The following is a 26,044-nucleotide window of genomic DNA, read 5'->3' as shown; positions in this document are numbered from 1 at the left end:
GCATGCGCCGTGCCGTCCGGGGCGCTGTTATTTATCCCTGCGGCGGCTCCGCGGTGTCTGTGAAGCGGCCGCGCCCCCGGCCCCGGGCCGTGGACTGATGGCGGCGGCGGAGTTCCTCCTCCTCCTCCCGCTGCTCCTCCCGCGGGGCTGCGGCGCCGAGCACCGGGACCGGCCCAATGTCTTCCGGGCGGCGGCGGCCGCGGTGGAGGAGCTGCTGCCGGGCGGAGCGAGAGAGGTGAAGCGGGGTCCCGGGGGAGCAGGAAAGGCCCAGGCTTCAGGGAGGGGAGTAGGCCCCAAACTCCCAGAGCGGGAACCGGCCGAGAGCGGGACTGTAACGTGTCCATTACCCTCCTGTCAGTGGGACTGTAATGTGTCCATTACCCTCCTGTCAGTGGGACTGTAACGTGTCCATTACCCTCCTGTCAGTGGGACTGTAATGTGTCCATTACCCTCCTGTCAGTGGGACTGTAATGTGTCCATTACCCTCCTGTCAGTGGGACTGTAATGTGTCCATTACCCTCCTGTCAGTGGGACTGTAATGTGTCCATTACCCTCCTGTCAGTGGGACTGTAACGTGTCCATTACCCTCCTGTCAGTGGGACTGTAACGTGTCCATTACCCTCCTGTCAGTGGGACTGTAATGTGTCCATTACCCTCCTGTCAGTGGGACTGTAATGTGTCCATTACCCTCCTGTCAGTGGGACTGTAATGTGTCCATTACCTTCCTGTCAGTGGGACTGTAATGTGTCCATTACCCTCCTGTCAGTGGGACTGTAATGTGTCCATTACCCTCCTGTCAGTGGGACTGTAATGTGTCCATTACCCTCCTGTCAGTGGGACTGTAATGTGTCCATTACCCTCCTGTCAGTGGGACTGTAACGTGTCCATTACCCTCCTGTCAGTGGGACTGTAACGTGTCCATTACCCTCCTGTCAGTGGGACTGTAACGTGTCCATTACCCTCCTGTCAGTGGGACTGTAACGTGTCCATTACCCTCCTGTCAGTGGGACTGTAACGTGTCCATTACCCTCCTGTCAGTGGGACTGTAATGTGTCCATTACCCTCCTGTCAGTGGGACTGTAATGTGTCCATTACCCTCCTGTCAGTGGGACTGTAATGTGTCCATTACCCTCCTGTCAGTGGGACTGTAACGTGTCCATTACCCTCCTGTCAGTGGGACTGTAACGTGTCCATTACCCTCCTGTCAGTGGGACTGTAATGTGTCCATTACCCTCCTGTCAGTGGGACTGTAATGTGTCCATTACCCTCCTGTCAGTGGGACTGTAATGTGTCCATTACCCTCCTGTCAGTGGGACTGTAATGTGTCCATTACCCTCCTGTCAGTGGGACTGTAATGTGTCCATTACCCTCCTGTCAGTGGGACTGTAATGTGTCCATTACCCTCCTGTCAGTGGGACTGTAATGTGTCCATTACCCTCCTGTCAGTGGGACTGTAACGTGTCCATTACCCTCCTGTCAGTGGGACTGTAACGTGTCCATTACCCTCCTGTCAGTGGGACTGTAACGTGTCCATTACCCTCCTGTCAGTGGGACTGTAACGTGTCCATTACCCTCCTGTCAGTGGGACTGTAACGTGTCCATTACCCTCCTGTCAGTGGGACTGTAACGTGTCCATTACCCTCCTGTCAGTGGGACTGTAACGTGTCCATTACCCTCCTGTCAGTGGGACTGTAATGTGTCCATTACCCTCCTGTCAGTGGGACTGTAATGTGTCCATTACCCTCCTGTCAGTGGGACTGTAACGTGTCCATTACCCTCCTGTCAGTGGGACTGTAATGTGTCCATTACCCTCCTGTCAGTGGGACTGTAACGTGTCCATTACCCTCCTGTCAGTGGGACTGTAACGTGTCCATTACCCTCCTGTCAGTGGGACTGTAACGTGTCCATTACCCTCCTGTCAGTGGGACTGTAACGTGTCCATTACCCTCCTGTCAGTGGGACTGTAACGTGTCCATTACCCTCCTGTCAGTGGGACTGTAATGTGCCCATTACCCTCCTGTCAGTGGGACTGTAATGTGCCCATTACCCTCCTGTCAGTGGGACTGTAATGTGCCCATTACCCTCCTGTCAGTGGGACTGTAATGTGCCCATTACCCTCCTGTCAGTGGGACTGTAATGTGCCCATTACCCTCCTGTCAGTGGGACTGTAATGTGTCCATTACCCTCCTGTCAGTGGGACTGTAATGTGTCCATTACCCTCCTGTCAGTGGGACTGTAATGTGTCCATTACCCTCCTGTCAGTGGGACTGTAATGTGTCCATTACCCTCCTGTCAGTGGGACTGTAACGTGTCCATTGTCCTCCTGTCAGTTGGACTGTAACGAGTCCATTGTCCTCCTGTCAGTGGGACTGTAACGTGTCCATTACCCTCCTGTCAGTGGGACTGTAATGTGTCCATTACCCTCCTGTCAGTGGGACTGTAACGTGTCCATTACCCTCCTGTCAGTGGGACTGTAATGCACCCTCTGTGAACGGGTTTGTAATCTACCCTTTTTTCCTCGTTCGCTGGGTTTGCAACGCATTCCACTCTCGCTCTTTCTTGAATCCGTTCGCTGTCGGGTCTGTTCCCCGCTGTGTCTTCCTGTCTCTCAGTCGGGGGATTCTGCGGCCCCCCCCCTCTCTCTCTGGGCTCTCTGCCTCTCGTCTCCCCAACATTGAGGCGATGTGACTCCTGTTTTGCGTTTCTAACTGTAGACGCTTCTACGTTACTGGAAACTGGCGCTCAATGGAACCACAGCCGTCGCCAACCTCTTCACTGAGTCATGTTCTGACTTGCTGGATGCCTTGGGAATTAAAGGTAAGCGGTTTGTGTGGGGATTGACTGTGGGGGGAGCTTGTGGGTGGGTGATTGTTCATGGGGACACCTTGTGGACTGGCAGGACTGCTCCCGCTGTGTGCAGAGGGCCGCCACTGAAATTGGTCGCGAGGTGCCCGCTTCCAGAGACCTGGAGGGTCCCGCGCAGCTGCCAATGGCGGAACGGGTCCTGGGGCGATGGGATTGGAGGAGCGCAGAGATTTCAGAGCGGCTGTGGGACTGGAGCGGGAACTGATCGCATTGCTCTTTTCAACAGGAAAGTGGCGCAGTGGGGTCTGCCATGGAGCAGCGACGGGATGGGGGTTCCCCGGGGGACAGCGACGTACAGTGGGCTCCCCCCGTGGGGTGGTACAGTGGGCTCCCCCCCGTGGGGTGGTACACTGGGGTCGCCCCCGTGGGGTGGTACACTGGGGTCGCCCCCGTGGGGTGGTACAGTGGGGTCGCCCCCCTGGGGTGGTACAGTGGGGTCGCCCCCGTGGGGTGGTACAGTGGGGTCGCCCCCCTGGGGTGGTACAGTGGGGTCGCCCCCGTGGGGTGGTACAGTGGGGTCGCCCCCCTGGGGTGGTACAGTGGGGTCGCCCCCCTGGGGTGGTACAGTGGGGTCGCCCCCGTGGGGTGGTACAGTGGGGTCGCCCCCCTGGGGTGGTACAGTGGGGTCGCCCCCCTGGGGTGGTACAGTGGGGTCGCCCCCCTGGGGTGGTACAGTGGGGTCGCCCCCCTGGGGTGGTACAGTGGGGTCGCCCCCGTGGGGTGGTACAGTGGGGTCCCCCCACCCCCCGTGGGGTGGTACAGTGGGCTCCCCCCCGTGGGGTGGTACAGTGGGCTCCCCCCGTGCGGTGGTACAGTGGGCTCCCCCCCGTGGGGTGGTGCTGTTCTATGACTGGGAGAGCACGGAGCAAGTGGAGGGGAAAGGATGAGTGTGTCGGAGAGGATAGAGAGAGAGAGAGAGAGAGAGAGAGGGAATGAAAGGAAGGAATTAAAAACATTTACAATTCTGATCTTCAAAAGAACATCGTCAGGGAAACGGCAGCATTCAGAACCTGTTCTCCCCTCACTGCCCCCATCTCCCTCTGGTTCCTGAGTTTGCTTTCAAACATTGATCCAGTTCCCTCATTTGGAAGTTGCTGTTGGATCTGGAATCCGCCATCCTTTATCAGCCGGTGCATCCCGAATCGAGAGAAACCTTTCCCTCGCGACACCCCAACCCGGACTCTGGAAGCGTCCTTTTGGTTTTCCTTCCAGCTCGAGGGTCAGCATCGTCCTGAGGGGCCGAATGGCCTTCACCTTGTGCCCGCGCACACTCGCACTCCTCCCCTTAAACCCCTTGCCCCTTTCAAACACTTTTCAATCACGGGTACGAACCTTTCTAAATCAGAACGACTCGTAAAAGGACAGAGTGACTTCTGAACCCAAAATACTGGAGGGTCAGAGACAGTGGGAATTGATTTGATTTATTATTGTCACTGGTATTAACACACAGTGAAAAGTATTGTTTCCTGCGCATTATACCGACAAAGCATACCGTTCATAGAGATGGAAACGAGAGGGTGCAGAATGTCGTGTTACAGTCGTAGTTAGGGTGTAGAGAAAGATCAACTTAGTGCGAGGTCGGTCCATTCAAAATGTCTGACAGCAGCGGGGAAGAAGCTGTTCTTGAGGCGGTCGGTACCTCAGACTTTTGTATCTGTTTTCCCGACAGAAGAAGGTGGAAGAGAGAATGTCCGGGGTGCGTGGGGTCCTGGATTACGCTGGCTGCTTTGCCAAGACAGCGGGAAGTGTAGACAGAGTCAATGGATGGGAGGCTGAGGGCTCCCGAGGGGGGGGTGCAGCGGGAGGGAGGGGGGGGGTGCAGGGGGAGGGGGGGGTGCAGGGGGAGGGGGGGGTGCAGGGGGAGGGAGAGGGGGGGTGCAGGGGGAGGGAGGGAGGGAGGGGAGGTGCAGGGGGAGGGAGGGGGGGTGCAGGGGGAGGGAGAGGGGGGGTGCAGGGGGAGGTAGGGGGGGCGGTGCAGGGAGAGGGAGGGGGGGTGCAGGGGGAGGGAGGGGGGTGCAGGGGGAGGGAGGGGGGTGCAGGGGGAGGGAGGGGGGGTGCAGGGGGAGGGAGAGGGGGGGTGCAGGGGGAGGGAGAGGGGGGGGGTGTAGGGGGGGAGGGAGGGGGGGTGCAAGGGGAGGGAGAGGGGGGGTGCAGGGGGAGGGAGAGGGGGGGTGCAGGGGGAAGGAGAGGGGGCGGTGCAGGGGAAGGGAGAACGGGGTGTGGGGAGAGGCAGAGTGGGAGGGCGGGGGTGAGTGGGGTGCCGGGGTGAGTGGGGGGCGGGGGTGAGTGGAGTGGGGAGGGTTGCGGGAGCAGTATTTAGATACACGGATCATTAAAAGGTCATGAGCAGATGCAAAAACAAATCGAATGGACTGAGAGAATGTTAGTCTCTATGAGGGGAGGCAGTGGTGCAGTGGTATTATCACTGGGTTAGCAATCCAGAGACCCAGGGTAATGGGTCTGGGGATCCGAGTTCAAATCCTGCCGCGGCAGATAAAAACCTGGAAGCGAACATTGTCGGAAAAACCCATCTGGTTCACTAATACCCTTTAGGGAAGGAATTCTGCCGTCCTTTCCAGGTCTGGCCTGTGCGAGGCCTCTGAGGTGGCAGTTCATAGAATCTCCAGAGGAGGCCATTCGGCCCATCGTGTCTGTACTGACTCTGACAGAGAGTAACTCCCCAATAATCGCCCTAACCTACACTCGGGGGCAATTTAGCACAGCCAATCCACCTAACCCGCACATCTTTGGACTGTGGGAGGAAACCGGAGCACCCGGAGGTAACCCACGCAGCCACGGGGAGAATGTGCAGAGACTCCGCACAGACAGTGACCCGAGCTGGGAATCGAACCTGTGTCCCTGGCGCTGTGAGGCAGCAGTGCTGACCCACTGTGCTTCAGGAGAGTGTAGGGTTGTTCCAATTCCACAACCCACTGACCGAGTTTCTCCCAGCTGCTGCAGTCCTGCTTGCCGCCAGCATGTGGCAGTGTTGCTTCACCACGGGACAGCGTCTCTGCGGGGAGGAACAGCCAGACAAGTCATTCAAATCATAGAAATCATAGAAACCCTACAGTGCAGAAGGAGGCCATTCGGCCCATCGAGTCTGCACCGACCACAATCCCACCCAGGCCCGACCCCCACATATTTTACCCGCTAATCCCTCTAACCTACGCATCTCAGGACTCTAAGGGGCAATTTTTAACCTGGCCAATCAACCTAACCCACACATCTTTGGACATCTTTGGACAATTTCACAATAATAAATTATCCTTCAAACAACTCCATCCTAATGAGAATGGAGTCCATTATAAATTGTCTCCAGGTCTTCCGGGGCTAGGTTTTCCAGAGCTGGGCCTTCCGGGGCTAGGTTTTCCAGAGCTGGGCCTTCCGGGGCTATGTTTTCCAGAGCTGGGCCTTCCGGGGCTAGGTTTTCCAGAGCTGGGCCTAGCCCCAGAAGGCCTATCAGCGTAACAAACAAGTCATCCAGATGCATTACAATCAAAGTAAACACAATATCAGCAACTAATATTCCTTTCCTAATAAAGTCGCAAACAACTCCACCCTAATGAGAGTGGAATCCATTGTAAATTATCTGTAACCTTCCGGGATTTTGCCTCCAGAGGTTTCCCGGGGCTAGGCTCCCGGGGCTACGCCCACCCAGCCACAGTCGATAGCAGCTCCGGAGAGTGAGCGGACAGTTCACGCCCGGCAGCCTTCACTCAATTGCCTTAAGATAAGCTTGCCTGATGAAAGTGCCTCCGATGGGTAAATCACAATGTTCACCCCAAGCGACGGAGGGAGATATGGAAAGCATCTGATCAAAGTCTTGCTCAAAGGGGAGGGTTTGAAAGACCGTCTTCAAGGAGCAAGGAGGGAGCGTTAGAGAGGGAAATCCAGCGTCTGGGTCCGGACAGCATGAAATTGGAGCGACAGAAACCTGACTGGAGGAGGTGACAGAGACAGGGAGGGGTGTGGGGGATGGAGGAGGTTACAGAGATAGGGAGGGGTGTGGGGGCTGGAGGAGGTTACAGAGATAGGGAGGGGTGTAGGGGATGGAGGAGGTTACAGAGATAGGGAGGGTTGTAGGGGCTGGAGGAGGTTACAGAGATAGGGAGGGGTGTGGGGGCTGGAGGAGGTTACAGAGATAGGGAGGGGTGTAGGGGCTGGAGGAGGTTACAGAGATAGGGAGGGGTGTAGGGGGTGGAGGAGGTTACAGAAATAGGGAGTGGTGTAGGGGCTGGAGGAGATGACAGCGATAGGGAGGGGTGTAGGGGCTGGAGGAGGTGACAGAGACAGGGAGTGTTGTCGGGGCTGGAGGAGGTTACAGAGATAGGGAGGGGTGTAGGAGCTGGAGGAGGTTACAGAGATAGGGAGGGGTGTATGGGCTGGAGGAGGTTACAGAGATAGGGAGGGGTGTAGGAGCTGGAGGAGGTTACAGAGATAGGGAGGGGTGTAGGTGGTGGAGGAGGTTACAGAGATAGGGAGGGGTGTAGGGGCTGGAGGAGGTTACAGAGATAGGGAGGGGTGTAGGGGCTGGAGGAGATGACAGCGATAGGGAGGGGTGTAGGGGCTGGAGGAGGTTACAGAGATAGGGAGGGGTGTAGGGGCTGGAGGAGGTTACAGAGATAGGGAGGGGTGTAGGGGCTGGAGGAGGTTACAGAGATAGGGAGGATTGTAGAGGCTGGAGGAGGTTACAGAGATAGGGAGGGGTGTAGGGGCTGGAGGAGGTTACAGAGATAGGGAGGGGTGTAGGGGCTGGAGGAGGTTACAGAGATAGGGAGGATTGTAGAGGCTGGAGGAGGTTACAGAGATAGGGAGGGTTGTAGGGGCTGGAGGAGGTTACAGAGATAGGGAGTGTTGTCGGGGCTGGAGGAGGTTACAGAGATAGGGAGGGGTGTAGGGGCTGGAGGAGGTTACAGAGATAGGGAGGGGTGTAGGGGGTGGAGGAGGTTACAGAGATAGGGAGGGGTGTAGGGGGTGGAGGAGGTTACAGAGATAGGGAGGGGTGTAGGGGCTGGAGGAGGTTACAGAGATAGGGAGGGGTGTAGGGGCTGGAGGAGGTTACAGAAATAGGGAGTGGTGTAGGGGCTGGAGGAGATGACAGCGATAGGGAGGGGTGAAGGGGCTGGAGGAGGTGACAGAGACAGGGAGTGTTGTCGGGGCTGGAGGAGGTTACAGAGATAGGGAGGGGTGTAGGGGCTGGAGGAGGTTACAGAGATAGGGAGGGGTGTAGGGGCTGGAGGAGGTTACAGAGATAGGGAGGGGTGTAGGGGCTGGAGGAGGTTACAGAGATAGGGAGGGGTGTAGGGGCTGGAGGAGGTTACAGAGATAGGGAGGGGTGTAGGGGCTGGAGGAGGTTACAGAGATAGGGAGGATTGTAGAGGCTGGAGGAGGTTACAGAGATAGGGAGGGTTGTAGGGGCTGGAGGAGATGACAGCGATAGGGAGGGGTGTAGGGGGTGGAGGAGGTACAGAGATAGGGAGGGGTGAAGGGGCTGGAGGAGGTACAGAGATAGGGAGGGGTGAAGGGGGTGGAGGAGGTTACAGAGATAGGGAGGGGTGAAGGGGGTGGAGGAGGTTACAGAGATAGGGAGGGTTTTAGGGGGTGGAGGTGGTTACAGAGTTAGGGAGGGGGTGGAGGGGCTGGAGGAGGTTGCAGAGATAGGGAGGGATGTAGGGGGTGGAGGTGGTTACAGAGATAGGGAGGGTTGTAGGGGCTGGAGGAGGTACAGAGATACGGAGGGGTGAAGGGGCTGGAGGTGGTTACAGAGATAGGCAGAGGTGTAGGGTCTGGAGGAGGTTACAGAGATAGGGAGGGTTGTAGGGTCTGGAGGAGGTTACAGAGATAGGGACGGGTGTAGGGGCTGGAGGAGGTTACAGAGATAGGGAGGGTTGTAGGGGCTGGAGTAGGTTACAGAGATAGGGAGGGGTGTAGGGGCTGGAGGAGGTTACAGAGATAGGGAGGGTTGTAGGGGCTGGAGGTGGTTACAGAGATAGGGAGGGTTGTAGGGGCTGGAGGAGGTTACAGAGCTAGGGAGGGGGGTGTATGGGCTGGAGGAGGTTACAGAGATAGGGAGGGGTGTGGGGGCTGGAGGAGGTTACAGAGATAGGGAGGGGTGTCGGGGCTGGAGGAGGTTACAGCGATAGGGAGGGGTGTAGGGGCTGGAGGGGGTTACAGAGATAGGGAGGGGTGTCGGGGCTGGAGGGGGTTACAGAGATAGGGAGGGGTGTAGGGTCTGGGAGAGGTTACAGAGATAGGGAGGGGTGCAGGGACTGGAGGAGGTTACAGAGATAGGGAGGGTTGTTGGGGCTGGAGGAGGTTACAGAGATAGGGAGGGGTGTAGGGGCTGGAGGTGGTTACAGAGATAGGGAGGGTTGTAGGGTCTGGAGCAGGTTACAGAGATAGGGAGGGGTGTAGGGGCTGGAGGAGGTTACAGAGATAGGGAGGGGTGTAGGGGCTGGAGGAGATGACAGCGATAGGGAGGGGTGTAGGGGCTGGAGGAGGTTACTGAGATAGGGAGGATTGTAGAGGCTGGAGGAGGTTACAGAGATAGGGAGGGTTGTAGGGGCTGGAGGAGGTTACAGAGATAGGGAGGGTTGTAGGGGCTGGAGGAGATGACAGCGATAGGGAGGGGTGTAGGGGCTGGAGGAGGTACAGAGATAGGGAGGGGTGAAGGGGGTGGAGGAGGTTACAGAGATAGGGAGGGGTGAAGGGGGTGGAGGAGGTTACAGAGATAGGGAGGGTTGTAGGGGGTGGAGGTGGTTACAGAGTTAGGGAGGGGGTGTAGGGGCTGGAGGAGGTTACAGAGATAGGGAGGGTTGTCGGGTCTGGAGGAGGTTACAGAGATAGGGAGGGATGTAGGGGGTGGAGGTGGTTACAGAGATAGGGAGGGTTGTTGGGGTTGGAGGAGGTTACAGAGATAGGGAGGGGTGTAGGGGCTGGAGGTGGTTACAGAGATAGGGAGGGTTGTAGGGTCTGGAGCAGGTTACAGAGATAGGGAGGGGTGTAGGGGCTGGAGGAGGTTACAGAGATAGGGAGGGGTGTGGGGGCTGGAGGAGATGACAGCGATAGGGAGGGGTGTAGGGGCTGGAGGAGGTTACAGAGATAGGGAGGATTGTAGAGGCTGGAGGAGGTTACAGAGATAGGGAGGGTTGTAGGGGCTGGAGGAGGTTACAGAGATAGGGAGGGTTGTAGGGGCTGGAGGAGATGACAGCGATAGGGAGGGGTGTAGGGGCTGGAGGAGGTACAGAGATAGGGAGGGGTGAAGGGGGTGGAGGAGGTTACAGAGATAGGGAGGGGTGAAGGGGGTGGAGGAGGTTACAGAGATAGGGAGGGTTGTAGGGGGTGGAGGTGGTTACAGAGTTAGGGAGGGGGTGTAGGGGCTGGAGGAGGTTACAGAGATAGGGAGGGTTGTAGGGGCTGGAGGAGGTTACAGAGATAGGGAGGGGGGTGTATGGGCTGGAGGAGGTTACAGAGATAGGGAGGGGTGTGGGGGCTGGAGGAGGTTACAGAGATAGGGAGGGGTGTCGGGGCTGGAGGAGGTTACAGCGATAGGGAGGGGTGTAGGGGCTGGAGGGGGTTACAGAGATAGGGAGGGGTGTAGGGGCTGGGAGAGGTTACAGAGATAGTGAGGGGTGCAGGGACTGGAGGAGGTTACAGAGATAGGGAGGGTTGTTGGGGCTGGAGGAGGTTACAGAGATAGGGAGGGGTGTCGGGGCTGAAGGAGGTTACAGAGATAGGGAGGGGTGTCGGGGCTGGAGGAGGTTACAGAGATAGGGAGGGGTGTCGGGGCTGGAGGAGGTTACAGAGATAGGGAGGGGTGTCGGGGCTGGAGGAGGTTACAGAGATAGGGAGGGGTGTCGGGGCTGGAGGAGGTTACAGAGATAGGGAGGGGTGTCGGGGCTGGAGGAGGTTACAGAGATAGGGAGGGGTGTCGGGGCTGGAGGAGGTTACAGAGATAGGGAGGGGTGTCGGGGCTGGAGGAGGTTACAGAGATAGGGAGGGGTGTCGGGGCTGGAGGAGGTTACAGAGATAGGGAGGGGTGTCGGGGCTGGAGGAGGTTACAGAGATAGGGAGGGGTGTCGGGGCTGGAGGAGGTTACAGAGATAGGGAGGGGTGTCGGGGCTGGAGGAGGTTGCAGAGATAGGGAGGGTGGTGAATCAGAAGGCATTGTGGGTCAGGACGCGGTTGTGATGACTGACAGGGATTGGTGAGAGTTGGGACCGGGGGTGTGTGGGGGGCGGGGGGGGGGAGGTGTGGGGGGCGGGGGGGGGGAGGTGTGGGGGGCGGGGGGGGGGGTGTGTGGGGGGCGGGGGGGGGGGGTGTGGGGGGCGGGGGGGGTGTGTGGGGGGTGGGGGGGTGTGTGGGGGGCGGGGGGGTGTGTGGGGGGGGGGGGGGGGGTGGTGTGGGGGGCGGGGGGGGGGGGTGTGTGGGGGGCGGGGGGGGGTGTGGGGGGCGGGGGGGGTGTGTGGGGGGCGGGGGGGGGGGGTGTGTGGGGGGTGGGGGGGTGTGTGGGGGGCGGGGGGGTGTGTGGGGGGGGGGTGTGGGGGGGGGGGTGTGGGGGGCGGGGGTGGGGGGTGTGTGGGGGGCGGGGGTGGGGGGTGTGTGGGGGGCGGGGGGGTGTGTGGGGGGGCGGGGGGGTGTGTGGGGGGCCGGGTGGGGGGCCGGGGGGGGGGGTGGGGGGCCGGGGAGGGAGGGGGGTGTGTGTGTGTGGGGCGGGGAGGGGGGAGGCTGAGGGGAGGCAGTGTTCATGGAAAGTTGGCCAGGAGTGGGTTTAAATAAACGGGAGCGATCCGGCTGTGAAATGCAGGAACCTGGCAGTGAGTTCATGGAGCGGCTGACTTGGGAATGACCTATCCTGGGTTATTTACACACTTCCAACACTTCCATAATTGCGAGGTTTTCCTTGGGTCTATAAAAAGGAAAGGTAAAATAATATTTGGGTTTTGAACAGACTAAACAGACTATCCGTTCCACTTCATTTACCTCAGAAATCCTGCTCCACTCACAGTCTGACTCACTTTGCAGTGCCCAATATCCCCTTCTGACTGGCAGCAAGCCCCACTGAACCATCCACCTGCCACCCACCCCTTCACCACCCGGTACTCACTGACTGACATCTGCCCAGTCAAAGTTTACCTCCCTCACCAGCCCTCCGATCTCTCTCTCACTCTTCGTGCACTCGCTCTCTTCGGGTCAGCGCTGAGGGAGTGCCGCACTGTCAGAGGGTCAGTGCTGAGGGAGTGCTGCACTGTCAGAGGGTCAGTGCTGAGGGAGTGCCGCACTGTCAGAGGGTCAGGACTGAGGGAGTGCTGCACTGTCAGAGGGTCAGTGCTGAGGGAGTGCTGCACTGTCAGAGGGTCAGTACTGAGGGAGTGCCGCACTGTCAGAGGGTCAGTGCTGAGGGAGTGCCGCACTGTCAGAGGGTCAGTACTGAGGGAGTGCTGCACTGTCAGAGGGTCAGTACTGAGGGAGTGCCGCACTGTCAGAGGGTCAGTGCTGAGGGAGTGCTGCACTGTCAGAGGGTCAGTACTGAGGGAGTGCCGCAGTGTCAGAGGGTCAGTACTGAGGGAGTGCCGCACTGTCAGAGGGTCAGTACTGAGGGAGTGCCGCACTGTCAGAGGGTCAGTACTGAGGGAGTGCTGCACTGTCAGAGGGTCAGTACTGAGGGAGTGCCGCACTGTCAGAGGGTCAGTACTGAGGGAGTGCTGCACTGTCAGAGGGTCAGTGCTGAGCGAGTGCTGCCCTGTCAGAGGGTCAGTGCTGAGGGAGTGCCGCACTGTCAGAGGGTCAGTGCTGAGGGAGTGCTGCACTGTCAGAGGGTCAGTGCTGAGGGAGTGCCGCACTGTCAGAGGGTCAGTGCTGAGGGAGTGCCGCACTGTCAGAGGGTCAGTACTGAGGGAGTGCTGCACTGTCAGAGGGTCAGTGCTGAGGGAGTGCTGCACTGTCAGAGGGTCAGTGCTGAGGGAGTGCCGCACTGTCAGAGGGTCGGTACTGAGGGAGTGCTGCACTGTCAGAGGGTCAGTGCTGAGGGAGTGCCGCACTGTCAGAGGGTCAGTACTGAGGGAGTGCTGCACTGTCAGAGGGTCAGTGCTGAGGGAGTGCTGCACTGTCAGAGGGTCAGTACTGAGGGAGTGCTGCACTGTCAGAGGGTCAGTGCTGAGGGAGTGCTGCACTGTCAGAGGGTCAGTGCTGAGGGAGTGCTGCACTGTCAGAGGGTCAGTACTGAGGGAGTGCCGCACTGTCAGAGGGTCAGTACTGAGGGAGTGCAGCACTGTCAGAGGGTCAGTACTCAGGGAGTGCCGCACTGTCAGAGGGTCAGTACTGAGGGAGTGCCGCACTGTCAGAGGGTCAGTACTGAGGGAGTGCCGCACTGTCAGAGGGTCAGTACTGAGGGAGTGCTGCACTGTCAGAGGGTCAGTACTGAGGGAGTGCTGCACTGTCAGAGGGTCAGTACTGAGGGAGTGCCGCACTGTCAGAGGGTCAGTACTGAGGGAGTGCTGCACTGTCAGAGGGTCAGTACTGAGGGAGTGCTGCACTGTCAGAGGGTCAGTACTGAGGGAGTGCTGCACTGTCAGAGGGTCAGTACTGAGGGAGTGCTGCACTGTCAGAGGGTCAGTACTGAGGGAGTGCTGCACTGTCAGAGGGTCAGTACTGAGGGAGTGCCGCACTGTCAGAGGGTCAGTGCTGAGGGAGTGCCGCACTGTCAGAGGGTCAGTACTGAGGGAGTGCCGCACTGTCAGAGGGTCAGTACTGAGGGAGTGCTGCACTGTCAGAGGGTCAGTACTGAGGGAGTGCCGCACTGTCAGAGGGTCAGTGCTGAGGGAGTGCCGCACTGTCAGAGGGTCAGTGCTGAGGGAGTGCTGCACTGTCAGAGGGTCAGTGCTGAGGGAGTGCCGCACTGTCAGAGGGTCAGTGCTGAGGGAGTGCTGCACTGTCAGAGGGTCAGTGCTGAGGGAGTGCTGCACTGTCAGAGGGTCAGTACTGAGGGAGTGCCGCACTGTTACTTTTGAGATGAGATATTAAACTCATTTGGCCTGGGTTGTGGTTTAGGTGATTTGAGTGTACTGAGCCAGCTAACTGGGGCCAATATTTCCTCATGTCACCAGATTTGCAGATTATTGTCAACATTGGCACGTGTTGGGATCGATGTTAATGCTTAAATGGATCATATCTCAATTAACATATAGAAAGCAATGTCTCGGAGGAAAGTTATTTGGATCCTGGACGCTGCAGGAGATTGTGTGCTTGGAGCAGTGTTAGTGGACAGCCAGACTGTGGAAGGAGATTGGTGTTGTGGAGAATGTGCAAACTCGAGAGCTTTCGTGTCTGTCCTGAGGTTTATCTCTCAGCCGCTGCTGGAACCCCCAGCCCTGTGACTCCTGCCCCAGGATGTGACTATTCCAACTATGGTGGCACCGTGGGTTAGCACTGCTGCCTCACAGCGCCAGGGACCCGGGTTCGATTCCCGGGGGCACGGTGACACAGTGGTTAGCGCTGCTGCCTCACAGCGCCAGGGACCCGGGTTCGATTCCCGGGGGCACGGTGACACAGTGGGTTAGCGCTGCTGCCTCACAGCGCCAGGGACCCGGGTTCGATTCCCGGGGGCACAGTGGCACAGTGGTTAGCACTGCTGCCTCACAGCGCCAGGGACCCGGGTTCGATTCCCGGGGGCACGGTGGCACAGTGGGTTAGCACTGCTACCTCACAGCGCCAGGGACCCGGGTTCAATTCCCGGCAGCATGGTGGCACAGTGGTTAGCACTGCTACCTCACAGCGCCAGGGACCCGGGTTCGATTCCCGGGGGCACAGTGGCACAGTGGTTAGCACTGCTACCTCACAGCGCCAGGGACCCGGGTTCGATTCCCGGGGGCACGGTGGCACAGTGGTTAGCACTGCTGCCTCACAGTGCCAGGGACCCGGGTTCGATTCCCGGGGGCACAGTGGCACAGTGGTTAGCACTGCTGCCTCACAGCGCCAGGGACCCAGGTTCGATTCCCGGCAGCACGGTGGCACAGTGGGTTAGCACTGCTGCCTCACAGCTCCAGGGACCCGGGTTCGATTCCCGGCAGCACGGTGGCACAGTGGGTTAGCACTGCTGCCTCACAGTGCCAGGGACCCGGGTTCGATTCCCGGCAGCACGGTGGCACAGTGGGTTAGCACTGCTGCCTCACAGCGCCAGGGACCCGGGTTCAATTCCCGGCAGCACGGTGGCACAGTGGGTTAGCGCTGCTGCCTCACAGCGCCAGGGACCCGGGTTCAATTCCCGGCAGCACGGTGGCACAGTGGGTTAGCACTGCTGCCTCACAGCGCCAGGGACCCGGGTTCGATTCCCGGGGGCACGGTGACACAGTGGTTAGCGCTGCTGCCTCACAGCGCCAGGGACCCGGGTTCAATTCCCGGCAGCACGGTGGCACAGTGGGTTAGCACTGCTGCCTCACAGCGCCAGGGACCCGGGTTTGATTCCCGGCAGCACGGTGGCACAGTGGTTAGCGCTGCTGCCTCACAGCGCCAGGGACCCGGGTTCAATTCCAGGTGGCACGGTGGCACAGTGGGTTAGCACTGCTGCCTCACAGTGCCAGGGACCCGGGTTCGATTCCCGGCAGCACGGTGGCACAGTGGGTTAGCGCTGCTGCTTCACAGCGCCAGGGACCCGGGTTTGATTCCCGGCTTGGGTCACTGTCTGTGTGGAGTCTGCACGTTCTCCCCGTGTCTGCGTGGGTTTCCTCCGGGTGCTCCGGTTTCCTCCCATGGTCTGAAAGACGTGCTGGTTAGGTGCGTTGGCCGTGCTAAATTCTTCTTCCGTGTACCTGAACAGTGTGGTGACTTCCACAGTAGCTTCATTGCGGCGTTAATGTCAGCCGACTTGTGACACGAACAAATAAACTTTTTTTTAAAAGTTCACTCCCAGCTGACTGTACATTCTCCCCTCTTTTTGGGATGATGTGGGGATGACGGCGTTGGACTGGGTTTGGCACAGTCAGAAGTTTCACAACACCAGGTTAAAGTCTGAAGGTTTATCTGGAATCAGGAGTTTTCGGAACGCTGCCCCCTTCCTCACCGGATGAAGGACCTGATGAAGGAGCAGCGCTCCAAAAGCTCTTGATTCCAAATAAACCTGTTGGACTTTAACCTGGTGTTGTGAGACTACTTACTGGGCTCTTTTTGGAAGTAACGTCACCCAAAACTCTGCTGTCCTATGTCCTAACTCTCAGGAAGTCCCGACCCTCTATCACCCCGCCACCCAGCCCTGTACTCACTGGTTTTAGGTCGAATGATGTCTTAATTTTAAAATTCTCATACATGGCCTGCTGTTTAAGGATCTTTGGTGAATTGCCGCAGTGCATCCTGTAGATAGTACACACTGCTACTCCTGAGAGTCGGTGATGGAGGGAGCGGATATTTGTCGATGTGTTACCAATCAAGTGGGTTGCTTTGTCCTGGATGGTGCCAAGCTTCTTGAGTGTTGTTGGAGCTGGACCAGTCCAGGCACGTGGGGAGCATCCCATCACACTCCTGACTTGTGCCTCTGGGATCATGACCCATTCCTTTTCTCAGACAGTGGTTGAGAATCTAGGACGAGGTGTCACTGAGGGTAACCGAGGGGAGTAACATTGACAGCTTCAATGATGTGGAGATGCCATCATTGGACTGGGGGAGGCACAGTAAGAAGTCTGACAACACCAGGTTAAAGTTCAACAGGTTTATTTGGTAGCATGAGCTTTCAGAGTGTCGCTCCTTCATCAGGTGATTGAAAGCTTCAGAAGGAGGTTAGACCAGTAGGTGAGAGTGAAGTGAGGCGGATGGAGCAGGTGTGTCGGTGTCTGTGTGTGTGTGTCGGTGTGTGTGTGTGTGTCGGTGTGTGTGTGTGTGTCGGTGTGTGTGTGTGTGTCGGTGTGTGTGTGTGTGTCGGTGTGTGTGTGTGTGTGTGTGTGTCGGTGTGTGTGTGTGTGTCGGTGTGTGTGTGTGTGTCGGTGTGTGTGTGTGTGTCGGTGTGTGTGTCGGTGTGTGTGTCGGTGTGTGTGTCGGTGTGTGTGTCGGTGTGTGTGTCGGTGTGTGTGTGGGTGTGTGTGTGTGTCGGTGTGTGTGTGTGTGTGTGTCGGTGTGTGTGTGTGTGTGTGTCGGTGTGTGTGTGTGTGTCGGTGTGTGTGTGTGTCGGTGTGTGTGTTGGTGTGTGTGTGTGTGTCGGTGTGTGTGTGTGTGTGTCGGTGTGTGTGTGTGTGTCGGTGTGTGTGTGTGTGTGTCGGTGTGTGTGTGTGTCGGTGTGTGTGTGTGTCGGTGTGTGTGTGTGTCGGTGTGTGTGTGTGTGTGTGTCGGTGTGTGTGTGTGTGTGTCGGTGTGTGTGTGTGTGTCGGTGTGTGTGTCGGTGTCGGTGTGTGTGTCGGTGTCGGTGTGTGTGTGTGTGTCGGTGTGTGTGTGTCGGTGTGTGTGTGTCGGTGTGTGTGTGTCGGTGTGTGTGTGTTGGTGTGTGTGTGTCGGTGTGTGTGTGTGTCGGTGTGTGTGTGTGTCGGTGTGTGTGTGTGTGTGTCGGTGTGTGTGTGTGTGTGTCGGTGTGTGTGTGTGTGTCGGTGTGTGTGTGTGTGTCGGTGTGTGTGTGTGTCGGTGTGTGTGTGTGTCGGTGTGTGTGTGTGTCGGTGTGTGTGTGTGTCGGTGTGTGTGTGTGTCGGTGTGTGTGTGTGTGTCAGTGTGTGTGTGTGTGTCAGTGTGTGTGTGTGTGTCGGTGTGTGTGTGTGTGTCGGTGTGTGTGTGTGTCGGTGTGTGTGTGTGTCGGTGTGTGTGTGTGTCGGTGTGTGTGTGTGTGTCGGTGTGTGTGTGTGTGTCGGTGTGTGTGTGTGTCGGTGTGTGTGTGTGTCGGTGTCGGTGTGTGTGTGTCGGTGTGTGTGTGTCGGTGTGTGTGTGTGTCGGTGTGTGTCGGTGTGTGTGTGTGTCGGTGTGTGTGTGTGTCGGTGTGTGTGTGTGTCGGTGTGTGTGTGTGTGTCGGTGTGTGTGTGTGTGTCGGTGTGTGTGTGTGTGTCGGTGTGTGTGTGTGTGTCGGTGTGTGTGTGTGTGTCGGTGTGTGTGTCGGTGTGTGTGTGTGTGTCGGTGTGTGTGTGTGTCGGTGTGTGTGTGTGTGTCGGTGTGTGTGTGTGTGTCGGTGTGTGTGTGTGTCGGTGTGTGTGTGTGTCGGTGTGTGTCGGTGTGTGTGTGTGTCGGTGTGTGTGTGTGTCGGTGTGTGTGTGTGTGTCGGTGTGTGTGTGTGTGTCGGTGTGTGTGTGTGTGTCGGTGTGTGTGTGTGTGTCGGTGTGTGTGTGTGTGTCGGTGTGTGTGTGTGTGTCGGTGTGTGTGTGTGTGTCGGTGTGTGTGTGTGTGTCGGTGTGTGTGTGTGTGTGTGTGTCGGTGTGTGTGTGTGTGTGTGTCGGTGTGTGTGTGTGTCGGTGTGTGTGTGTGTCGGTGTGTGTGTGTCGGTGTGTGTGTGTGTGTCGGTGTGTGTGTGTGTGTCGGTGTGTGTGTGTGTGTCGGTGTGTGTGTGTGTGTCGGTGTGTGTGTGTGTGTCGGTGTGTGTCGGTGTGTGTCGGTGTGTGTGTCGGTGTGTGTGTCGGTGTGTGTGTCGGTGTGTGTGTCGGTGTGTGTGTCGGTGTGTGTGTCGGTGTGTGTGTGTCGGTGTGTGTGTGTGTGTCGGTGTGTGTGTGTCGGTGTGTGTGTGTGTGTGTCGGTGTGTGTGTGTGTGTGTCGGTGTGTGTGTGTGTGTGTGTCGGTGTGTGTGTGTGTGTCGGTGTGTGTGTGTGTGTCGGTGTGTCTGTGTGTGTGTGTCGGTGTGTCGGTGTGTGTGTGTCGGTGTGTGTGTGTCGGTGTGTGTGTGTCGGTGTGTGTGTGTCGGTGTGTGTGTGTCGGTGTGTGTGTGTCGGTGTGTGTGTGTCGGTGTGTGTGTGTCGGTGTGTGTGTGTCGGTGTGTGTGTGTCGGTGTGTGTGTGTCGGTGTGTGTGTGTCGGTGTGTGTGTGTCGGTGTGTGTGTGTCGGTGTCGGTGTGTCCGTGTCGGTGTCGGTGTGTCCGTGTCGGTGTCGGTGTGTCCGTGTCGGTGTGTGTCCGTGTCGGTGTGTGTGTCCGTGTCGGTGTGTGTGTGTGTGTCGGTGTGTGTGTGTGTGTCGGTGTGTGTGTGTGTGTCGGTGTGTGTGTGTGTGTCGGTGTGTGTGTGTGTGTCGGTGTGTGTGTGTGTGTCGGTGTGTGTGTGTGTGTCGGTGTGTGTGTGTGTGTCGGTGTGTGTGTGTGTGTCGGTGTGTGTCGGTGTGTGTGTGTCGGTGTGTGTGTGTCGGTGTGTGTGTGTCGGTGTGTGTGTGTCGGTGTGTGTGTGTGTCGGTGTGTGTGTGTGTCGGTGTGTGTGTCGGTGTGTCGGTGTGTCGGTGTGTGTGTGTCGGTGTGTGTGTGTCGGTGTGTGTGTGTCGGTGTGTGTGTGTCGGTGTGTGTGTGTCGGTGTCCGGGTGTGTGTCGGTGTCCGGGTGTGTGTCGGTGTCCGGGTGTGTGTCGGTGTCCGGGTGTGTGTCGGTGTGTGTGTGTCGGTGTGTGTGTGTCGGTGTGTGTGTGTCGGTGTGTGTGTGTCGGTGTGTGTGTGTCGGTGTGTGTGTCCGTGTCGGTGTGTGTGTGTGTGTCGGTGTGTGTGTGTGTGTCGGTGTGTGTGTGTGTGTCGGTGTGTGTGTGTGTGTCGGTGTGTGTGTGTGTGTGTCGGTGTGTGTGTGTGTGTCGGTGTGTGTGTGTGTGTGTGTCGGTGTGTGTGTGTGTGTCGGTGTGTGTGTGTGTGTCGGTGTGTGTGTGTGTGTCGGTGTCGGTGTGTGTGTGTCGGTGTGTGTGTGTCGGTGTGTGTGTGTCGGTGTGTGTGTGTGTCGGTGTGTGTGTGTGTCGGTGTGTGTGTGTGTGTCGGTGTGTCGGTGTGTGTGTGTCGGTGTGTGTGTGTCGGTGTGTGTGTGTCGGTGTGTGTGTGTCGGTGTGTGTGTGTCGGTGTGTGTGTGTCGGTGTGTGTGTGTCGGTGTGTGTGTGTCGGTGTGTGTGTGTCGGTGTGTGTGTGTCGGTGTGTGTGTGTCGGTGTCCGGGTGTGTGTCGGTGTCCGGGTGTGTGTCGGTGTCCGGGTGTGTGTCGGTGTCCGGGTGTGTGTCGGTGTCCGGGTGTGTGTCGGTGTGTGTGTCGGTGTGTGTGTGTCGGTGTGTGTGTCGGTGTGTGTGTGTGTCGGTGTGTGTGTGTGTCGGTGTGTGTGTGTCGGTGTGTGTGTGTCGGTGTGTGTGTGTCGGTGTGTGTGTGTCGGTGTGTGTGTGTCGGTGTGTGTGTGTCGGTGTGTCGGTGTCGGTGTGTGTGTGTGTGTCGGTGTCGGTGTGTCCGTGTCGGTGTCGGTGTGTCCGTGTCGGTGTCGGTGTGTCCGTGTCGGTGTCGGTGTGTCCGTGTCGGTGTCGGTGTGTCCGTCGGTGTGTGTGTGTGTGTCGGTGTGTGTGTGTGTGTCGGTGTGTGTGTGTGTGTGTGTGTGTGTGTGTGTGTCGGTGTGTGTGTGTGTGTCGGTGTGTGTGTGTGTGTCGGTGTGTGTGTGTGTGTCGGTGTGTGTGTGTGTGTCGGTGTGTGTGTGTCGGTGTGTGTGTGGGTGTGTCGGTGTGTCCGTGTCCGTGTGTGTGTGTGTGTCGGTGTGTGTGTGTGTGTCGGTGTGTGTGTGTGTGTCGGTGTGTGTGTGTGTCGGTGTGTGTGTGTGTGTGTGTGTCGGTGTGTGTCGGTGTGTGTGTGTGTCGGTGTGTGTGTGTGTCGGTGTGTGTGTGTGTGTCGGTGTGTGTGTGTGTGTCGGTGTGTGTCGGTGTGTGTGTGTGTGTCGGTGTGTGTGTGTGTCGGTGTGTGTGTGTCGGTGTGTGTGTGTGTCGGTGTGTGTGTGTGTGTCGGTGTGTGTCGGTGTGTGTGTGTGTCGGTGTGTGTGTGTGTCGGTGTGTGTGTGTCGGTGTGTGTGTGTGTCGGTGTGTGTGTGGGTGTGTCGGTGTGTGTGTGTCGGTGTGTCTGATGGTTTTCTGTTCTCCCTGTCGGTTCCTGTCAGCACCGCTCTCCCTCTCTCTCTCCCTGCAGGTGGGGAGCTGGGGACGGACCGTGAGGCCTTGGTGCGGGCCTTGGCCTTGGCTCTGGCAGCTCTGCTGATCTACCTGACCCTGTTGGCCGCCCTGCGCCTCCTGGGCTACCTGGTCGGCCGTCTCCTCTGGCTGGTCAAGCTGGGCCTCTTCTTGACGGCCGCCGCCTACGTGGTGGCCACCTGCGAGGACGAGAAGCGGAGGAACTCCCTGCTCCTTGGCCTGGGCCTCCTCTACCTGCTGCTGAGCAGGGTGTGGCTGCCAGGCTCGGGAGGCTGCCGGGGGGCTCAGCAGAGGCAGCATCAGCTGGAGAGGAAGATCGGCTCCCTGGAGCAGCAGCTCGCCAAGATGGAGCACAGGCTCCAGCGCAGGAACCTCTACGACTAGGCCGAGCAGAGTGACGCAGAGACCTGACACCTGGAACAGACCAGCCCGTCCACGGAAAGCTGCTTCTCCCACTCACTCACACACATCACAATTGATTGGTCCTTCTTCCCGGTCTTCATCAACGAGACAAAACAAAATAAACTCGGGGGGGGGAAATCTTATTTTCCCCAGAACTCTGGGGCCACCAGCCCCAATCCAGGCGGCATTCCCTGGGGGGACAATCAGCTTGCTGTGTGCTCCGATTGGCATCTACATTGTGCCAAGATCACCGACAATCACCTGGACAATATGGTCGGAACATTGCCGGAAATGGAGACTCGTTGCCAGGGCTCTTCCCCTCCACAGTTTTCTCCCCCTTCCCCCTTCGCTCTCCCCCCACAACATGCCGACCTCAGGACTAACACAAGAATGCCAAATTTGTAAGGATCACAATGACTTATGCTGTCATCGTTGCAATTGTTCCCTCAAAATTTGGCATTTGTCCTGCCTGATGAGTACCAGATGAAAAACTTCAGCAACCACCTCCCTTTTGGGAAATACTCGAGCTCTGCGTTGCCAAGTGACATTGTGACTTCCAACCCTGTTAACCAAAGTGGCCAAGCTACACGCTGTGGATTGTGTCTCAGTGAGAGACCGGCTCCCTCCCTCTCTCTGTGAGACACGGTGACCCACCGCTCCAGCCCTGCCGTCTAATTCCCCAAACCCTTCCCGTGACCTCTTGCTGAGATGCAGTGAGTGGGGGAAGGCCCTCGTGTTTCCCCGTGTTCGCAGACCGAGGCAGCATGGCTGTGAGCGGACTGCCTCAAGGGTCCGTCATTGGCTCCGACTCCTGAGTGTCTCAGAGTGGACTGTTCCCCATATCGATCACTCCGTCCCTCTCGCACTCACTCTCTCCCTCCCCCCCTTTATCTATCTCTCTCTCTCTGTCTCTCCCCCTTACTCCCTCTCGCTCCCTCCCCCGTTTATCTATCTCTCTCTCTCTCTCTCTCTCACTGTCTCTCCCCCTTTCTCTCTCCCTCCTCCCTTTATCTCTCCCTCTCCTGATCTCTGTCCCTCTCTCTCACCATCTCTCTCAATTCCCTCCATCTTATCACCTCCATTTCTCTCTCTCTCCCTTTCTCTCTCTCTCTCCCCCTTTCTCTCTCTCTCTCCCCCTTTCTCTCTCTCTCCATTTCTTTCTCTCCCTTTTTCTCTCTCTCCCTTGCTCTCTCTCTCTCTCTCCCTTTCTCTCTCTCTCCCTTTCTCTCTCCCTTTCTTTCTCTCTCTCTCTCCCTTTCTCTCGCTCTCTCCCTTTCTCTCGCTCTCTCCCTTTCTCTCGCTCTCTCCCTTTCTCTCTCTCTCCCTTTCTCTCTCTCTCTCTCTCTCTCCCTTTCTCTCTCTCTCTCTCTCCCTTTCTCTCTCTCTCTCTCCCTTTCTCTCTCTCTCCCTTTCTCTCTCTCTCTCTCCCTTTCTCTCTCTCTCTCTCCCTTTCTCTCTCTCCCTTTTTCTCTCTCTCTCCCTTTCTCTCTCTCTCTCTCCCTTTCTCTCTCTCTCCTACTCCCTTTCTCCCTCTCTCTCCCTCTCCCTTTCTCTCTCCCTTTCTCACACGCTCTCTGTGTGTCCCCCCCCCCCCCCTCCCAATCTCCAATCTCAGTTCCATTCAGGGGATGTTACCCTTCAGGGATATCTGTATATATCTATCTCTCCATTCTGTGCCTTATTCTGGGGACCTGCTCCAACTACACCATTGTATTTTCCACCTCTCTGCCCAGCTCTCACTAACTCTCACCTGTCTGTCGGCAGGTTTTGCTGCCCCTGCTGGATTTGCAGGGTGGGGAGAAGTTTCTCGAATGTAACCGTTCATGATTCGTACCCGAGCTGGTTTTGTTACCCTTGATGTTGAATACCTTATGCTGCCCAGTCCGCACATAGATATCGACCTCTGTCCAATCCGCAGTGCCTCTCAATCACTCTCATTTCCCTCCCATGTTATTGGATCCTGGCTGTTATTCACGAGTCTGTTGGGTGAATGTCCAGGTGTGTGAAAATGTAGAACCGGTTGTTTTGGACATTGAGCCGTGGACCTGACGGAGAATGAGTGACTCACACTTTCTCTCCCTCTCTCTCTCAACCTGTCTCTCTCTCTCCCTCTCTCTCACAGCCTGTGTATCTCTCCCTCTCTCTCTCAACCTGTGTATCTCTCCCTCTCTCAGCCTGTGTATCTCTCCCTCTCTCTCTCAACCTGTGTATCTCTCCCTCTCTCAGCCTGTGTATCTCTCTCTCTCTCTCTCAGCCTGTGTATCTCTCCCTCTCTCAGCCTGTGTGTCTCTCTCTCTCAACCTGTGTATCTCTCCCTCTCTCTCTCAACCTGTGTATCTCTCCCTCTCTCTCTCAGCCTGTGTCTCTCTCTCTCTCAGCCTGTGTCTCTCTCTCTCTCTCTCAACCTGTGTATCTCTCCCTCTCTCTCTCAGCCTGTGTCTCTCTCTCTCAACCTGTGTATCTCTCTCTCTCTCTCTCAACCTGTGTATCTCTCTCTCTCTCTCTCTCAGCCTGTGTATCTCTCTCTCTCTCTCTCAACCTGTGTCTCTCTCTCTCTCAGCCTGTGTATCTCTCTCTCTCTCTCAGCCTGTGTATCTCTCTCTCTCTCTCTCTCAGCCTGTGTATCTCTCTCTCTCTCTCTCTCTCTCAACCTGTGTATCTCTCTCTCTCTCTCTCAGCCTGTGTATCTCTCTCTCTCAGCCTGTGTCTCTCTCTCTCTCTCAGCCTGTGTCTCTCTCTCTCTCTCTCTCAACCTGTGTATCTCTCCCTCTCTCTCTCAGCCTGTGTCTCTCTCTCTCTCAACCTGTGTATCTCTCTCTCTCTCTTAGCCTGTGTATCTCTCTCTCTCTCTCTCAACCTGTGTATCTCTCTCTCTCTCTCAGCCTGTGTATCTCTCTCTCTCTCTCTCAACCTGTGTCTCTCTCTCTCTCAGCCTGTGTATCTCTCTCTCTCTCTCAGCCTGTGTATCTCTCTCTCTCTCTCAGCCTGTGTATCTCTCTCTCTCTCTCAGCCTGTGTATCTCTCTCTCTCTCTCTCTCTCTCAACCTGTGTATCTCTCTCTCTCTCAGCCTGTGTCTCTCTCTCTCTCTCAGCCTGTGTATCTCTCTCTCTCTCTCTCTCAGCCTGTGTATCTCTCTCTCTCTCTCTCTCTCAACCTGTGTCTCTCTCTCTCTCAGCCTGTGTCTCTCTCTCTCTCTCAGCCTGTGTATCTCTCTCTCTCTCTCTCTCAGCCTGTGTATCTCTCTCTCTCTCTCTCTCTCAACCTGTGTATCTCTCTCTCTCTCTCTCAGCCTGTGTATCTCTCTCTCTCAGCCTGTGTCTCTCTCTCTCTCTCAGCCTGTGTCTCTCTCTCTCTCTCTCTCAACCTGTGTATCTCTCTCTCTCTCAGCCTATATATCTCTCTCTCTCTCTCAGCCTGTGTATCTCTCTCTCTCTCAGCCTGTGTATCTCCCTCTCTCTCAGCCTGTGTAAAACCCTCTCTCTCTCACAGCCTGTGTGTCTCTCTCTCTCTCTCTCTCACAGCCTGTGTCTCTCTCTCTCTCACAGCCTGTGTATCTCCCTCTCTCTCTCTCACAGCCTGTGTCTCTCTCTCTCTCTCTCTCTCACACAGCCTGTGTCTCTCTCTCTCTCTCTCTCACACAGCCTGTGTCTCTCTCTCTCTCACAGCCTGTGTATCTCCCTCTCTCTCTCACAGCCTGTGTCTCTCTCTCTCTCTCTCACAGCCTGTGTGTCTCTCTCTCTCTCACAGCCTGTGTCTCTCTCTCTCTCTCTCACAGCCTGTGTATCTCTCCCTCTCTCAGCCTGTGTGTCTCTCTCTCTCAACCTGTGTATCTCTCCCTCTCTCTCTCAACCTGTGTATCTCTCCCTCTCGCTCTCAGCCTGTGTCTCTCTCTCTCTCTCTCAACCTGTGTATCTCTCTCTCTCTCTCTCAGCCTGTGTATCTCTCTCTCTCTCTCTCAACCTGTGTATCTCTCTCTCTCTCTCAGCCTGTGTATCTCTCTCTCTCTCTCTCAACCTGTGTCTCTCTCTCTCTCAGCCTGTGTATCTCTCTCTCTCTCTCAGCCTGTGTATCTCTCTCTCTCTCTCTCTCTCTCAGCCTGTGTATCTCTCTCTCTCTCTCTCTCAACCTGTGTATCTCTCTCTCTCTCTCTCAGCCTGTGTATCTCTCTCTCTCAGCCTGTGTCTCTCTCTCTCTCTCAGCCTGTGTCTCTCTCTCTCTCTCAACCTGTGTATCTCTCTCTCTCTCTCAGCCTATATATCTCTCTCTCTCAGCCTGTGTATCTCTCTCTCTCTCAGCCTGTGTATCTCTCTCTCTCTCTCAGCCTGTGTATCTCCCTCTCTCTCTCACAGCCTGTGTCTCTCTCTCTCTCTCTCTCTCTCACAGCCTGTGTCTCTCTCTCTCTCACAGCCTGTGTATCTCCCTCTCTCTCTCTCACAGCCTGTGTCTCTCTCTCTCTCTCTCACAGCCTGTGTCTCTCTCTCTCTCTCTCACAGCCTGTGTATCTCCCTCTCTCTCTCACAGCCTGTGTCTCTCTCTCTCTCTCTCACAGCCTGTGTGTCTCTCTCTCTCTCTCTCTCACAGCCTGTGTCTCTCTCTCTCTCACAGCCTGTGTCTCTCTCTCTCTCACAGCCTGTGTATCTCTCTCTCTCTCTCAGCCTGTGTCTCTCTCTCTCTCTCAGCCTGTGTATCTCCCTCTCTCTCTCTCACAGCCTG

At 57.1% G+C, this 26,044-nt stretch overlaps 1 protein-coding gene across 1 annotated transcript; it reads left to right on the top strand.

Annotated features, from left to right (window-relative positions):
- The first annotated feature begins 49 nt into the window (after positions 1–49).
- Positions 50–21,994, top strand: LOC144505315 (uncharacterized). Its single transcript, XM_078231430.1, has 3 exons — positions 50–235; positions 2,715–2,817; positions 20,927–21,994. The coding sequence occupies exons 1-3, from the start codon at positions 98–100 to the stop codon at positions 21,310–21,312; spliced, it is 627 nt and encodes a 208-aa protein (XP_078087556.1). The 5' UTR covers positions 50–97; the 3' UTR covers positions 21,313–21,994.
- The last annotated feature ends 4,050 nt before the right edge of the window (positions 21,995–26,044 follow it).

Source organism: Mustelus asterias, chromosome 16 (assembly GCF_964213995.1).
Source record: "Mustelus asterias chromosome 16, sMusAst1.hap1.1, whole genome shotgun sequence".
Classification (NCBI taxonomy): domain Eukaryota; kingdom Metazoa; phylum Chordata; class Chondrichthyes; order Carcharhiniformes; family Triakidae; genus Mustelus; species Mustelus asterias.
This window is presented reverse-complemented; position numbering and strand designations above follow the sequence as displayed.

Bases quoted from the DNA above. Each gene is read 5' to 3' on its own strand.
- LOC144505315 (XM_078231430.1), top strand. From the start codon at position 98: ATGGCGGCGGCGGAGTTCCTCCTCCTCCTCCCGCTGCTCCTCCCGCGG. The intron at 236-2,714 runs GTGAAGCGGGGT...TTCTAACTGTAG, and splicing joins TGCCGGGCGGAGCGAGAGAG to ACGCTTCTACGTTACTGGAA. The intron at 2,818-20,926 runs GTAAGCGGTTTG...CTCTCCCTGCAG, and splicing joins GGATGCCTTGGGAATTAAAG to GTGGGGAGCTGGGGACGGAC.